At 45.9% G+C, this 15,326-nt stretch overlaps 1 protein-coding gene across 4 annotated transcripts in view; it reads right to left on the bottom strand.

Moving 5' to 3' along the window:
- Nucleotides 1–15,326, bottom strand: part of SGCD (sarcoglycan delta) — a 313,850-nt gene that overhangs the window by 121,021 nt on the left and 177,503 nt on the right. For 2 of the 4 annotated variants that reach the window (XM_014253192.2, XM_014253193.2), the window contains exon 3: nucleotides 5,073–5,258. In XM_014253192.2, coding sequence (XP_014108667.1) covers nucleotides 5,073–5,258 — 186 coding nt within the window. Of the gene's footprint in view, nucleotides 1–5,072; nucleotides 5,259–13,580; nucleotides 13,639–13,875; nucleotides 13,927–15,326 lie in introns of those variants that run through there. The other 2 variants (XM_088063532.1, XM_088063533.1) reach the window with 2 other exon arrangements.

The raw sequence follows: 15,326 nt of genomic DNA on the forward strand, positions 1-15,326 counted from the left end.
AAGCAAGATAATAATGATATTTAGCATTTGTGGCATTCACAGCAGCATTTTGTCTCTCTAAATTGCCAACACTTCATTCAACATTGCTAAACCAGACCCCTTCAGCTATGAATGCAGCCTGAGGCAAAAAAAAAAAAAAGGGGAAAAAACTGAACAATTGAAGTAATTTGTTCCTGTTCAACTAAAATAATAAAATATGGCTGAACTTCATGCTGAAGGGTGCAGACTTCGTATGGTTATGGAAGGAGAACCCAGAGGTGGCACGGGCTGTGGTAAGGGACCCCCAGGCTGAGCCTGACTGGGCCAGGAGGGGAAGATCCCCCTCTCTGTACCCCAGGGAAGGTGGAAGGAGGGGGTCACTCCCATTCCCACCCTGCAGCCCCCTGGAGGTGCACACACAGAGGGCACAAGCAGCCTGAACAGGCTGGGAAGCAGCACATGGAGACACAGAATTATTCAGGTCAGAAAAGACCTCGAAGATCATTTGGTCCAGCCACTAATCCAGCACTGCCAAGTCCACCCTAAGCCCTGTCCCTAGCTACCAGAGCTGCACATCTGTAAACATCTCCAGGGATGGTGCTCTCCCAGTCTGGAGAACATGTTTAGTTTGGCTCATGGAGGCACTCCTGAATACCAACTTGCAGAGTACTTTATTTACAAAACTAATCTGAAGTCTTTACTCTGGATGATTCCAAGAACACAGTTCTCTAGGAATTTCAAGCCTTGCAAACTGATTGGGGGAAAATATTATTATTTTCTCTTTATTACAGTTTAAAATCTAGTAGAACCTGCCAGTATATAAGACTACATATGCAAACAACTCCTGTTCCCAAAAAATACAATCCCTAACAAGCAAACAGGAGCTGTGGATAGAAACATCGGGGAAGAGCAAAGGAAAAGCAAAAGATCCTGTATGGTTTGATGGGCACACAAGTAGATGGGTGTTTGACATTTAAATGCAGCCACAATAGGACACAGTCCTCATCTCTCCTGTTTAAAGCTCTGCCTGCTGCCTAACAGGCTCTAAAGGGGTACTAATGGATGGTGCTTCAGACTCCTAACACCATTTAAAATACCAGGCATTGTGTGCTACCCTTGTGGGAAAAGGTCAAGGCACTGTCATTGCCCATTATCAGAGCTTTCTAGCTTCGGACTGCTTAAAATAAGGATATTGGTTTGCTGTGTTTATGTAAGCACATCTTTTCCTGTAATAATCAGAAACTAATACAATAGGAAGCTTTTTAAAAGATGTTTTAAGCTCACTAGTAAGTGGTGAAATAGAGATCCCCAGCACATCATTGGTGTGCAGCATAAAATATTCATGTGCTAATATGCACAGTCACGGGCAGTGCTGCTGCTGAAGAGCTGCATCACTGCCTGCTAATGCAGGTGGACCAGAAAGAGGAAGGTTTGTTAAGAGCTCTCATTCCAGCTTCATAATTAAGTTGGGACCTACGAGCCCATGCAGGGGCTATGCCCACCTCAGCCAAGCTCTGTGCAACTCAAGCTTCAGCCTGCTACAGCTGGAGGTTTAGACTGCCACAGCTGGAGGTTTGGACTGCCACAGCTGGAGGTTTGGACTGCCACAGCTGGATATTATGACTGCCACAGCTGGAGGTTGAGCCCACCACAGCTGCAGCTTTCCACAGCTGGAGGCTGAGCCCTTTGCCACGCTGATGTGACTGTGTGGGACCTGCAGACTGAGTGGTTCAGTCACACACACAGCCCACAGGCATTAACATCACCTCCCCAAGCCCAGTATGTGCAAACCACAGATTTACTACCAGGCTTGTCCAAGATCTGAATGAAGCAGGGCACTCTGTATCTATATATCCTTGGAAAGTCGATGGTGGTTTCCACCTCAATTAGGTTAGGCCACCTTCAGGCTACATCTGGGCTTCAACCAAATTGGTGGCTTCGGTCCAGATGCAGTCCATGATTTGGCTTAAAATTCCCAGCAAGGTTCAGAGGCAGGAGCCTGCCCAGAGGTTCCTGCAGCCCCAGAGCAGCTCAGCCCTGGTGTAAATGAACACAGCAAATGGGCCTGGCTATGGCTAACTAGCTGTGGCACAGGCAGATGACATCTGAGGTCCCCTCTAGGCCTGTTTTTCATACACCCTGTGCTGGATAAATGCATTTAAAACAAATTGAGTATCAAAGAATACATGAGAAATGAATGATTGTGCCAGAGGACAGAGCAGACAGTGACCAGCTGTCCCTACACAGGTGTGACACTGCTTTGACAGCCCTGTGTAAGGGGCAATAGCCACACATACATTTGTTTAAGCCTTGAACATTAAAATAAAAGCAAAAGCTAGAATAAATTAGTGATGGTTGCTTGTTAAAAGCCACTGATTTGAAGCCCATGGTTTGATTTCATAGAGCCGTCTCCTGAAGCAGAAGCCAGGAGGGCAGGCAGAGAGCAGAGAAAGGGAGGTCAGGGCTGGACAAGGAAGTGGAGTGGATGGATACTGCTACAGCAAGCAGGAGGAGGTGTTTTTTTATCCTGAGATTGTCTTGCTTCATCTCCTTTCCCCTTCCCCACTCTTCACTCCCCACTCTCAGCATTTAAAACACCCCTGAGTTTTCTTGAGCAGGTTTGCTGTGCTCATTAAAATACTGTGAGCACTTATTGGCTATAATGAGCATCATTAAATTCTGGTAAGCGCCAGGACTGTTCTGTGGAGTTGAAGAGACTCAGACTCTGGAAGGAGAGCTTAGGGGTGGAAGATGCTAGAAATACTACATTTTCCAGAAGAACAGAAACACAAAGATTCCCCCCCTTTCTGCTCTGCAAGCACTGGGGTTACTCAGACCTGTTAAGCAGCAGCTATTGCTTACTGACTACTCAGATCACTCCTCTGCCCCAGAAGGACTCTCAGCTCCTCTTATCAGAACAGGAACAAATTAAAGATTTTTCCATATTTGCATCTGCTCATTTGATAATTTTCTTACATTTGTTATTTAGGGATAAAAGTCTGCCTCTAAAAACTCACTTAGCCAAGTGGTTTTCTCAGCCTCAGGGAGTGGTGCAGGAGGGATTGCAGAGCAGGATCCAAAGCAGCTGGTGAGGCTGCAGGAGCAGCAGGAGTTCAGGAGATGAATGGGTGCATACTGGGGCAAGACTCACATTTTACATGCCCAGTTCTTGTATTTATTTGCAACTGGCTGTGCCAGAAACACTCACCCTGACTAGTGTGGCCATGCCTACAACCATAAAGCTGCTCCCACTGCAGGACTCAGTAGCACCACCTGTGTTTTTATCACCAAATGCTGTTCATCATCCACTAGCATTAGGAGATATGAATTAACTAAGCCATACACAAATATACTTTACCCTGGAATAATTCCCAGTAATCCAAGGGCAAGTAAGGAAACAGAATCAGAGAAGAAACTGAAGATCAGTGCATGCCCCCAAAAGGCAGCCTGTATCCTAGTGGGACAGAGCTGCTGGAAATGGGAGGCTTCTGCACACATCCCTGGGAGATGGCACTTCAGCACCTGGCCTGCAAAATGCAGTGCATCATCAGAGGGCAGTGATGGAGAAAGAGCACAGATGTTCACCTGACTTCCCAGGCAATCTGCAGAGAGCTGACTGACCAGCACCAATTAGCAAAAATGCATGGGACTGAAGTTATGTTATTAGAAAAAGAATAAAGCTGTATTCCTGAAAAGTGATAATCTGAAATCCTTTTATTTTGTTCTCAGATTGATACCCACACCACTGCCTGTGTGATGAATCCTCCATCACCTCAGAAATACCTATTTCCATTAATCTACAGACCATAGTTCAGCATGAAATGGGTATCAAAATGGCATCCATTTCACAAGATTAAATAATTGGTCTGGTTAAGCATTAATTGCTCCACTTTGGCCACTCTTTGCCCACTCACAGGAGCTTTTTGTGGATTACTGCTTTATAATTGCCTGCTCCCTATGCACACATGCACTGCACTCTTCTGCACACCTTGACAACAACCTGGTTAGAGAAAATGAACACTGCACATTCCCCTGACACAGCATTTTATCTGCTGGGTCCAGGAAGCCAGAGATTGTTTATTCAACTTCTCATGGCCCATTAATGACATAATGCTGGCCACAGCTGTTTGAGACTGCACAGGACCAAAGCAGATGAAGAAATGCCAAAAAGACTTCAAACACACTGCTCATATCAGAGCCTGGCTGGAAGGTCCTTGGAAGTTGTCTAGGGAAGTGTAGTTTTACAGCTCCCTCAGGAAGTAAAACCAGGATTAAAGCCTCAGATTTGGTTTCTCCTGAAGACTCAAACAATCTTAAAATGAATCATCTCATCTGAACAAGGTGGAAATGATTACTTGGAAAAGAGGTGACTGATAATTCCATTTTCACTCTGCCTGGTCAAATTATCCAGTGAAAAACAACAATCTGCCATATATAAAGGCTCACAAGCCCTGGAAGTGGAAAGCTAACCCTGGCCAGGGAGGACTAGAGGTTAGAAAGCTAACCCTGTGCAGCAAGGGAGAGCAGGACTGATGTGCACCAAGCACAGCCATACAAGGATGAGGACACGCTCCACCTAAGTACCACAGCCAGGGAGAAACCCTGTAAATTTTATTTTATTTTATTTCATGAAGCTTCCAGAACTACATCATTACAGAACAACGTTCATTTTCCCAAAGAAAAAAGCAAATCAAGATTCTTGTCTTCCTGGTCATGGAGAAAAGCAGAAAAAGTCTAAGGGAAACACTCAAAACCATTCCATATCCAAGTTCAAAATAACTGATTTCATTAATTTTAAAACACTTTATAATTGAAAATTGGAGATGAGTGGTGTATATTGTTTGCATAAGTACACGTATATACGCATACACAGCAGATAAGAGGAACATGATTTGCAGTGCTGAGCTGATTCCTCAGCTTTGCAATGCCCAGCAGAAAGAGAGGATCATTGTGTAAATTTGTTCCTCTCTATAAAAGGACTGTCCATGGCAATGAAACACCCATTACTGAAGCTGTATCTGAAGTCATGCCCAGAGGAAAGACCAGCACCCTCCCTCATCTTCCCCAGACCTTCCAGCGTAACCCCTACTTACAATTGTGAAGTTCATAACCTTCAGAATCCAGATGGTCATAGCAAGGTTCACCAGGATTAAAATCATTAGGAGCAGCACAAAGAAATAGAGGCACCTCTTCCTCCAGCCATAAATCCCCACTTTGTATACCTGGGGTCCTTCTGAGGTCTGCATGGTGCTCCGGTGCGGGTACTGTTCCTGAGGCATCTGAAATGATCACAAAGAGACAACCACGTGTATTCAGGGGCAGGAGAAAGCCAGGGATAAAAATTGCTTCTGTCTGTGCCTCTTGGAGGGGTTGGGTTTTGTTCAGAGTTTACCAGCTGGGCAGCAGCTCTTTGGATACCTTGGTTATTTTTCCTTCTGCTTGGTGTATGCAGTAACAGACCAAAAGAGAATCTGATGTGTTAAATGTGTATGAATGTCCTTATAAATACACATGTAAGCACGCTCTCTAAAGGTATCCTACAGAAATCACTCCACAGTGACTCTGTTCACTGCCCCAGGTTTTGCAAGGCAGGCACTCCAGGGCCTCTAAGGATCCTGAGGGGAAAATTTTGCATGCTTTTGGTAAAAGCAGTCGAGTTCAGCAGTTTGTTTGGAAGATGCAATAAGACTTCTCAGAGGTTTCATTTAAAAAGAAAACATCATCTCAGATGAAATCATTCCTTGCAGCCAACGACAAACACGGCAGAGGGGAACGGGAGGGAGGGAGGGAGGGAGGGAGGAAGGGAGGAAGGGAGGAAGGGAGGAAGGAAGGAGGGAAGGAGGGAAGGAGGGAAGGAGGGAAGGAGGGAGGGAGGGAAGGAAGGAAGGAAGGAAGGAGGGAGGGAGGGAGGGAGGGAGGGAGGGAGGGAGGGAGGGAGGGAGGGAGGGAGGGAGGGAGGGAGGGAGGGAGGGAGGGAGGGGGGGAGGAGGGAAGAAGGGAGGGAGGGAAGGAAGGAAGGAAGGAAGGAAGGAAGGAAGGAAGGAAGGAAGGAAGGAGGGAAGGAAGGAAGGAAGGAAGGAAGGAAGGAAGGAAGGAAGGAAGGAAGGAAGGAAGGAAGGAAGGAAGGAAGGAAGGAAGGAAGGAAGGAAGGAAGGAAGGAAGGAAGGAAGGAAGGAAGGAAGGAAGGAAGGAAGGAAGGAAGGAAGGAAGGAAGGAAGGGAGGAAGGAAGGAAGGAAGAAAGGAAGGAAGGAAGGAAGGAAGGAAGGAAGGAAGGAGGAAGGAAGGAAGGAAGGAAGGAAGGAAGGAAGGAAGGAAGGAAGGAAGGAAGGAAGGAAGGAAGGAAGGAAGGAAGGAAGGAAGGAAGGAAGGAAGGAAGGAAGGAAGGAAGGAAGGAAGGAAGGAAGGAAGGAAGGAAGGAAGGAAGGAAGGAAGGAAGGAAGGAAGGAAGGAAGGAAGGAAGGAAGGAAGGAAGGAAGGAAGGAAGGAAGGAAGGAAGGAAGGAAGGAAGGAAGGAAGGAAGGAAGGAAGGAAGGAAGGAAGGAAGGAAGGAAGGAAGGAAGGAAGGAAGGAAGGAAGGAAGAACGGATGGAAGGACGGACGGAAGGAAGGAAGGAAGGAAGGAAGGAAGGAAGGAAGGAAGGAAGGAAGGAAGGAAGGAAGGAAGGAAGGAAGGAAGGAAGGAAGGAAGGAAGGAAGGAAGGAAGGAAGGAAGGAAGGAAGGAAGGAAGGAAGGAAGGAAGGAAGGAAGGAAGGAAGGAAGGAAGGAAGGAAGGAAGGAAGGAAGGAAGGAAGGAAGGAAGGAAGGAAGGAAGGAAGGAAGGAAGGAAGGAAGGAAGGAAGGAAGGAAGGAAGGAAGGAAGGAAGAGGAGATGAGGAAGGAGGAGATGAGGCAGGAAGGAAGGAAGGAAGGAAGGAAGGAAGGAAGGAAGGAAGGAAGGAAGGAAGGAAGGAAGGAAGGAAGGAAGGAAGGAAGGAAGGAAGGAAGGAAGGAAGGAAGGAAGGAAGGAAGGAAGGAAGGAAGGAAGGAAGGAAGGAAGGAAGGAAGGATGGATTTCCTACATTTTCAGATTATTTTGATGCACAGACTGAGGAGATCATCCCTAGTAACACAGATTTTGCTGAATGTTTTGCATTTTAGACTCTACACAGATAAAAAGCCACCAAACATGTTCTTGCACTATGGATTCAACACCAGGAGTGTCTTCCTCAGGGTTGCTGGCACTGATGTTTGTACGCAGCAAATTACAAAATTTACATCCCAGGAGGGAACAGTGCGAGTTCCCCTGTGGGAGAGTGACCTGAGCTCTGGAATGAGGCAGTTTCAGGAATGAGATGCTGCTCAGGGAGGGGAGCTGGGACCAACAAACACAAGGACTTGGAGCAAAGCAGATCTTTTTACACTGCCACAACCATGCCAATCCATACAAACTCAAACAACAATAAATTACAGAGTTTCCACTACCTGGGGGAAATTATAACTACAACTACTGTACAGTCAAGGATTTTATTGCCTAATATTTTAACAGGGTATCCTGGAGAGCACATATTAAATGCAGCCTCTCCCTTGGAGAAAAATGAATAAATTGCATTGCTAACCCTCTCAAATCATGGGAGAGGTTTGACCAAGGAGAAACAATGTGAAATACCCAGCTAAAAATATCCCTTTATTGCAAAACTCGTTTATTCACTATATCTCTTTGCTGCTCTCACTGCCTTTTTTCTTTACTTGCAGTTTCTAGAATGGAGAAAATAGCATATCCAGCTGGGGCAAAACTTTACAAACATCAAAAGAATTTATAGCAACAGAACACAACCACAAAGAGCAACTTGCATCTGTACAGTAGCCTGGTTTTGAGAATTTCTCTAGTCCTGATAAAATATTTAACTCACATCTGCCCTAACAGAGATAGAGCAACTAAAGTACTACAACATGTGTGAAAAGCAAGACTTAGTAACACAGTATAAATTCATAACAAGAAAATAACATGGCAATTATAGATATGTTCTTTCTATACAAACTCTCACACAGCCACACTTAAGCAACACTTGGTTGCTAGCTAGTGTTCCCCCCAAAAAACTGTAAATACTACCAAAAAATGGCTCATGTCTGTAGTTCTCCAGGGAGAGAAGACCAGATGATGGACAGAGATTGCTGAGGTATGTTAAACAAATGAGCATAATAATAAAGTCTGCAAGGCTACTACCTATGGAACCAGCTATATCCACTATCAATAATCTGTACTGTGTGGGAGGGAGAAGTATGCTAGTCATAATTTACATTTTGGAAACTTTTCCTGACTCAACCATTAAAAAGAATTAAGGCACCAGACAAAAAAGTACTGCTTTGAAAGAATATCCAGTGGCTGCACTTGCTGGTGACTCCTCCCTTCTTTCAATTATTGAACTAAAGGAAAAGCTGCTGCTGCTTAATAGGATTTTTCAATTCTTCTTCAAGAAAATATTAGGAAACACCAGTTAATTTTGTAACAGTGGAGAAAAGATAATACTGAAACAAATACAGCAATTGGAAAAGAAGCATGCCTTCCAAAGGTCAAACTTTAAAGTGTCTGCCTGACCTGGGAGGGCTTAAAGACACATGTGCACAGTGCTGGATCACCACCACTGCATGAACAATCCCACCTACACCAGAAAAAATGTAGAAAAAAAAGCAATTTAGTCACAGACAACATGACTATGACTACAAAAGTATAGCCTGCAATGTGGGAATTTCACCGAGGAGTTCTTGGTTCTGCACAAAAGAAAGTAGTAAGTTTTTGCACAAAAGCTGTACACTGAGTCCTTATATACACCAACACTGCAAACAGGACCTGAGACAAAATCCAGTCCACTTAGAAAAGCTATTCATCCTTTTGCTTTAGCATACCTTAGAGATACGGCCCATGACAAGAAAGATTTATTAGTTTTTTTAAGACCACTGGAAGAGCCCTGTCGCCCCGCCAGCTGACCTGCACAGGCTGCTTTCCTTCAGCAGAGCTGAAACCAGGCTCAGCTAAAAGGCACCAGAAAGCAGAACTGGCTCTGAGCTTCCAAAATTCACACCAGACCTCACCACTTAGGGCAAATCTTTGCTCAGTGCCTCCCTCCCTCCTTCCACCAAGTCCTCCTTGGCAGTAAATTCCTCACTCAGGGTGTGCAAGCCACATTAACAATTCCTCAGGCAGAAAAGTGTTTTCCATGCACAGGGATGAATTAACACCTTTCTCACAGAAACACTGGCACTGTAACATTCCTGGCCACGCTGCCCTTGGAGGCTCAGGGAGGGCCAGGAGTAGGGTGAGGTATTGCCTAATGAATCAATAATGTTTCTCTGCTGTGGGGGTTTCTTTGATCAGCACTTTAAGGATGTATGTTTAGTAACAGAACAATTTCAAGCTGCAAGAGGATGCAGTCTGGGAAGGCAGCTTCTCTCTTATGGGCCCTCTTGAAACGTGGTGCTGGAGATGTCCTGGAGCTCAAGGAATCAGCTCACTGCAGCAGGAACAGCCCAAAGCCTTGCAGAGCCAACACAGCATCTCCCCTCCCAGCCTGCCTGCCTACAACTGAGGTGGAACAGCCTCATCAGAAAAACCAGGAGCACCTGACCCCAGGCTGACCTGAAGCACAGTGACGGGAACACGTTTCCAGAGATGAGAGAGGGGCTCAAATTCCCTCAGGTCTTGGACCTACATCTCCCACATCTGCCCTCTCTTTGTGTCCACCAACATCCTCTTCTCTTTCTCTTTGTTTTCTGAAACAAAAACCTTTTCTTTTGGGCTGAAATGAGGGGGAAAAAAAAGCCCTAAAAACCTTCAGAGGTGCTCTCTGCCATATCACTGGAAGGCATTGTACTTGTATTCACTAGCTGTAAATGCTCTGCAGATTCATCCTCTTTAATTTCTCTGTCTTTTAAGTGCACAGTATCCACCAGGTTCAAAAGAACAGACATTTCTGGAGCGTGACTGAGAACAAAACCTGGAGTAAAGAAGAGTGTTTTGAGCCATCTATCAACAAGACATTTTGCGTCTCTGCTCCCCATGAAACTCTCTCAAGTTTGACACCCCCAGGTCCATTAATCCACCAGCAGCATGACCCAAAATTGATTTATGGCCTCTCACATGGGTTGGACCACAACCTGGGTCTCCATAAAAAGGATCAGGCTCTGGAAAATAACTTCTCACTTGCAGCATGGCCAGCAAGGGCTGAATATTGGGGAACAGCCCTCAGGATGAAATACTTGTTGGCATAGTTAAATCTCATAGCACTTTTCTCCAGGACCATCCCAGCCATGAACTTGGCCTCTGTGACTGTTATTGGTGTCCCCAAAGCTGAAATCTTTGCTCTTGCTTGTCCCTCTATTTCAGTCAACTGTACTCATCCCTCCATATGAGGAGCAGTTCTTCCATGAGTTGGGAACACCTTCACCACTCAGTGCCTATTCCTCAGGTATCACAGCTGTGTGATACATGGCCAGAGTGACAGAAAGGAAATATCCTAAAGAATTTTCTTTTCTTCTATAAGTAGTCTCTTTCAGTGGGGTACACCACATGTAGCATTAGTCAAACATCTGGTCTGATTCTGGCAAACATAAGCACATCAACAAGCTTTTTTTGATCTGTACTCCATCAGGGAGTTTTGATCTGTACTCTGCCCAGTCCATTGGAAAACACCTCTCTTTCCTCTTGCATTTTGTGGAAGTTGGACTCAGCACAGGCAGCTGCAGAGACCTTGGGGATTCATCTCCTGGTAAAGCAGCTCGTTCAGATGCTCCAGGCTACTCCCCACCTCTAACATCTTGAAAGCTCCTGTAATTTCCCCAGCTGTTTGGGCTGGCAGCACTTCGACAACAAATGTGCTGGAGGATAAGTGCACTGCAAGAACCTTGGTTTATAAACCAATAGCTTGGAATAGATGGACTCAACCAAAAGCTGAACAATGGGACTGTCCTGTCCCTTCTCTGCATTCAAAGAGCACTCACAGTAAAACTCTAAACCTATTAGAATTTTCCAGAACAAACTAAAGGAACAGGCATCTCCATCTCTGAACTGTATTTCCTAAGCCAAAAGTGATATTTTATTATGCTGCAAGAATCTGTGAGCAATGTGATGTCACTATTGCTCCTCTTCTCTGAGAAGGACAGAAACACGTCTGCTTTCTTATTTATGACCGTCTCTTCTAAATTTCACACTTTTTACTTCATAGTCAGCTTGTCTCGATACTTTTTTCAGAATTAAGAAAATGGAAAGCTAGCAAGGAAGAAAGAATCTCTGCAGTGAGTCCTTTTATGTATCAAGCTAGTCAACAGAGAACATCTTTCACAGAATGCCCCACGATTTGTGGCAATAAATTCACACTGCATGCAAACACCACACCAGCTTTGCTGCATTCACACGCTGCTTCCTTTGCACCACTCAGATGATGTGAAGCACTCACAAGCCTCTGTCCATCGGTGCCAAGTTTAGAAAAGCTCTTTCCCACCAGAATGTCTCAAAGCAGGATGCACAAATACGAGAACCACACCAAAATAGCCAGCAGCAGGTGTGACTGCAGGAGGCTGTGGGAACAGCAAGAGGGATATAATCAACTGAGCTCAAATCAGAAAGCAAGCCACAGGAGGTGACACTTTGCAGACTCCTGCCCCAGAACACTCTCACCCCACAGTACCATGAAAAGAGATACGGCTTGTAGAAATGTGCAAAGCAGGATCGTAATATGGATTTATACGGCTGGAACACAACCAGCACGGCACAAAGTGAGAGCTGTGGGCTTGAGCCTGTGCCAGCATCCAGAGTGCAGTCTCTGCAGTGATCCTGCTCACACAAGTTAAAACTTGTTCTGCTGCATCTTCCATCTTCCCTCCACATGATGTGCCTTCTGTGCTAACCCATTTGCTCTCCTGCACAGACTCACTCTCTTTCTGCTTTGCTGCTGGGAAGGACTGGGAGAAGAGATACAAATATCAGGGTGTGCTAATGGCTCTCCATCTATCTGCTCCCAAAATCAAGAGGCTGTCTCCACTCTGCCCACTCCTCTTCAGTCCTCCTGGATTCAAAGCTTGAATACTTGCAGGTGGAGCTGCACAGAGGTCACTGAGGAGGCTCAGGAGGAGCTGCCAAAGTTAGGGAGGAAACAGCAGCTCCCATGGCCCTGGCTGCTGCTGGCTAAGATGGACACATTCCAGCCTCTTCATCTCTCTGGCTCTTCAATGCAGACAATCAGATTTGAGAAGTGGGATGCTGCATGATCAGAAGCAGGAACTTGAATTTTATTTAATTTTTTAAAAAATAAGCTTATAACTAGCAGGGAGGAAGATAGTAGGCTGACTGGTTGCCTAAACTAACAGCTGCTGAGAAAAGCAATAGAGCCCCAAGTCTGCAGGGTAAGATGGCAGCCTGTGAAGGCTCAAAAAGTTCCAGATCATATAAGATCTTCAATTGACACAGCATTTTCACTGCAGGTATATCTTATGCACAGCAAATTTTGAGCTTATCAATTTTGAGCTTATCTTTATTTCCCTCATATGCCTCCCACTGTCACATCTTTGTCCTTCCTCTCATTCCCTTTGCCCCCATCAGCCTCCAGGCAGCCACAGTACATCCATGTCTCCTGTAGGATGCCCTTCCTGCACTCCAAACCCACAGAGTCTTCACTTGGCTCAAACAAACCTAACACTCTTCAGCAGCATTACTTGGACAAAGCTCTGGTCCTGCCACATTCTGGATCTGTTGCCCTTTGGTGGGGAAGCTCCCCTTGTCCCTGAATTTTTGGGTTTCCAAGATGAGTAACTGTTTGAGCCCTGCTGGATGCAGGCTCAGCAAACCGTGTGTCTGCTCCCGTGAACCAGTCAGAGATTCCTAGCACCGTCCCATTGTATAATTTGATACCCTTAATTCATTCCTTGTTGAAAGGAAAAAAAAATCCTCCACCAGCAGCATAAAACACAGCTAAAAAGCATTTTCAACACATCAAATAACACTGCTCTGAAAATCCAAGGCAGAGGCAAGGAAGTTTGTGAGGCGACGCGAGGCAGACTCCTCCTGACACCTCCATCCCTTGACGAACGCGCGTTCCCGAATCCCGAGCCTGCCATATAAGGTGCTGATATCTCTGCAAAGGCAAGGCAAGCTTTAATGCTGCAACTAAAAGGATGAGAGAACATTGCCTAAATCTGGCAGGTCCCTAAAGAGTGAGTGAGCTTTTCATCATAAATGTTTCTTCAGTTATTTGGGGAAAGAAACGCACATCGGAAGCGAAGTTGCAGATAGAACGGCCCCTAAATTAGTGTTTTCCCTTCTAATCTTCTCTACGTGGCTTCTGACCGTGCTGTCTGTTGCAGTTTGCTCATGCTTTATAAAATACAGGAAAAAAATACGCAGACAAACCACAAGGCAATGATTATTACTGAGTTGCTGCCTCTCCACAAGCTCGCTGTACCAGGAATTGGCAAACAAGCCCCAGACAAACATGCTTTCCACTCATTAAACAACTACAATACAATGCACTTATAAACGTATTTACTGTGACTGAGTCGCATTTTTCATCCAAATATCTGAGTGACACATGGTCCAGAGCCAACCTTTCAGTAGCTGCAGGTTATACTCACACTTACTCCCCAAAACCATAAAGTTGGGGATTATTTGGGGGCAGCATTCCCTCAGCCAGAGACGCGGCGCAGGCGTTGCTTTGCCTGCAGCTTTACTATCGACACAAATCTAGCCAGAAACCACCACCCAGCCTCAGACTGCTCCCAACCCTTCGCAGATATGCCACAACTTCCCATTCTTGACTCTTTTTTTTTGCTCTGAGCAGCAGTCCGAAAGCAAGAAGCCCCTTTGCAGAGGCACAGAAGGAGGGCAAATGCGCGCGGCGCTGTCGGGACGGAGCAGGGCAGCTCTTACCTCTCCCTTGGCGATGGATGAACGCCCGGAGGGTGCAGGAGCCTGGGGAAGATGCAGCTCAGCGTTCGGAGCAGCACGAGGCCTGGCCTGTGCTCACGAGCTGCCCCTGTCAGATTTTCCAACAGCAGAACTGCAGCCAAGTCCCTGCCCATGCCTGAAGAATTTCCTGAACAGCATTCCCCTTCTTTTTCTAACTGCTTTGAAACCACACTGTCTGTACTTCAATAAGGCTTTGTCAGGCCAAGTTACAGCTACTGGGCTGGCTCCAGCGAGCAATTGAAACCACATGTGTTTTGCATTAAAAGCCCCCTTCTCCCTCCACATTCAGCCACAGACACCCCCATCCGCACCCAGCCCCGGAGCCTGCCTGCCTTGCCTCCGCTGCCATTTCGGTTAAAAGGAATAAAGGGATTATGTTGGTGGAGATTTTCTTTTCGAGAAGGAAAAACGGGGTGGGAAGGATCCCATTCCCCCTGGTAACACCTTGCCCTGCCTCCTGTGCTTTGCTGGTGTCAGTGGGTCATGGGCACCCAGGTGAACAGCCAGCTTTGCCAAACCCCAACAAGCGAGGAAGCACAGGAATTAAAATTTCAGTTCACCACTACTCTCCCCTTACCTTAGCCTCTGTCTCTTCTAAAACTGTGAGAAAAGAAAGCATATTTTTAGCATCTCTAGACTCAGTTCAGCACATCAGAACTGTATCCTAATCTTGACACATACTCCTGTATCTGCTTATACTAAAAATAATACAACTATTTTTGAGTACTTTCATCCCTCTCTGCTTTCCAGCTGTCCTAACCTTTATAACCCAAAATATTTTAAGCACCTTGCATCTCGCATTAACACTGCTCTGGCGTTGGCTTAACAAAAAGAAATAGAAGATATAATGTTATACCTTTAATCAGAAGGGGTCCCAGTTCTTAATATCTGTAATCATTTCCAGGCAGCACCATGGGTCAAGGCATCAACCGTGGGCTCTGCAGCTCGGGATGCCCTGTGCCTGGCATGTGCCTGTGAAGCAGAGCTGGAGGAGATGTGGAAACACACATGGATGTCCCCCTTATTCCACCACGGCTAAGTCCCACCAAAGATGAAACACAGCAGCAGAGTTGTCAAGGTAACAATATAGAAAAGAGACAGTTTAAAGAGAGAGAGGGAGATTTTTCCCCTCCTAATGCTCCTTTTCAAACCGTGCACTCAAGTTCTCTGGGGATACTCTGTTCTGTGGTTTGCAGAGGTGTGGTGGGCAGGTGAAGTGTTTACAAGGGATAAAGGCAGTGGTGATTAGAAGTAAAGAGAGCTCTGATCCAGCGCTCTTTGAAGGCAGAGGATGCCCACTGCCTTCCACGGGCTGTGCCTTCAGTCCATGGCAAGGACTCATTCACCCACAGGAATGCGAGATCTGCCTTTCACCCATCAGCAGAGAGATCTTACAAAACCCACGTGGGATT

Source organism: Pseudopodoces humilis, chromosome 17, assembly GCF_049639895.1.
Source record: "Pseudopodoces humilis isolate 2021_Gansu_Grassland_sample_001 chromosome 17, ASM4963989v1, whole genome shotgun sequence".
NCBI classification, from domain to species: domain Eukaryota; kingdom Metazoa; phylum Chordata; class Aves; order Passeriformes; family Paridae; genus Pseudopodoces; species Pseudopodoces humilis.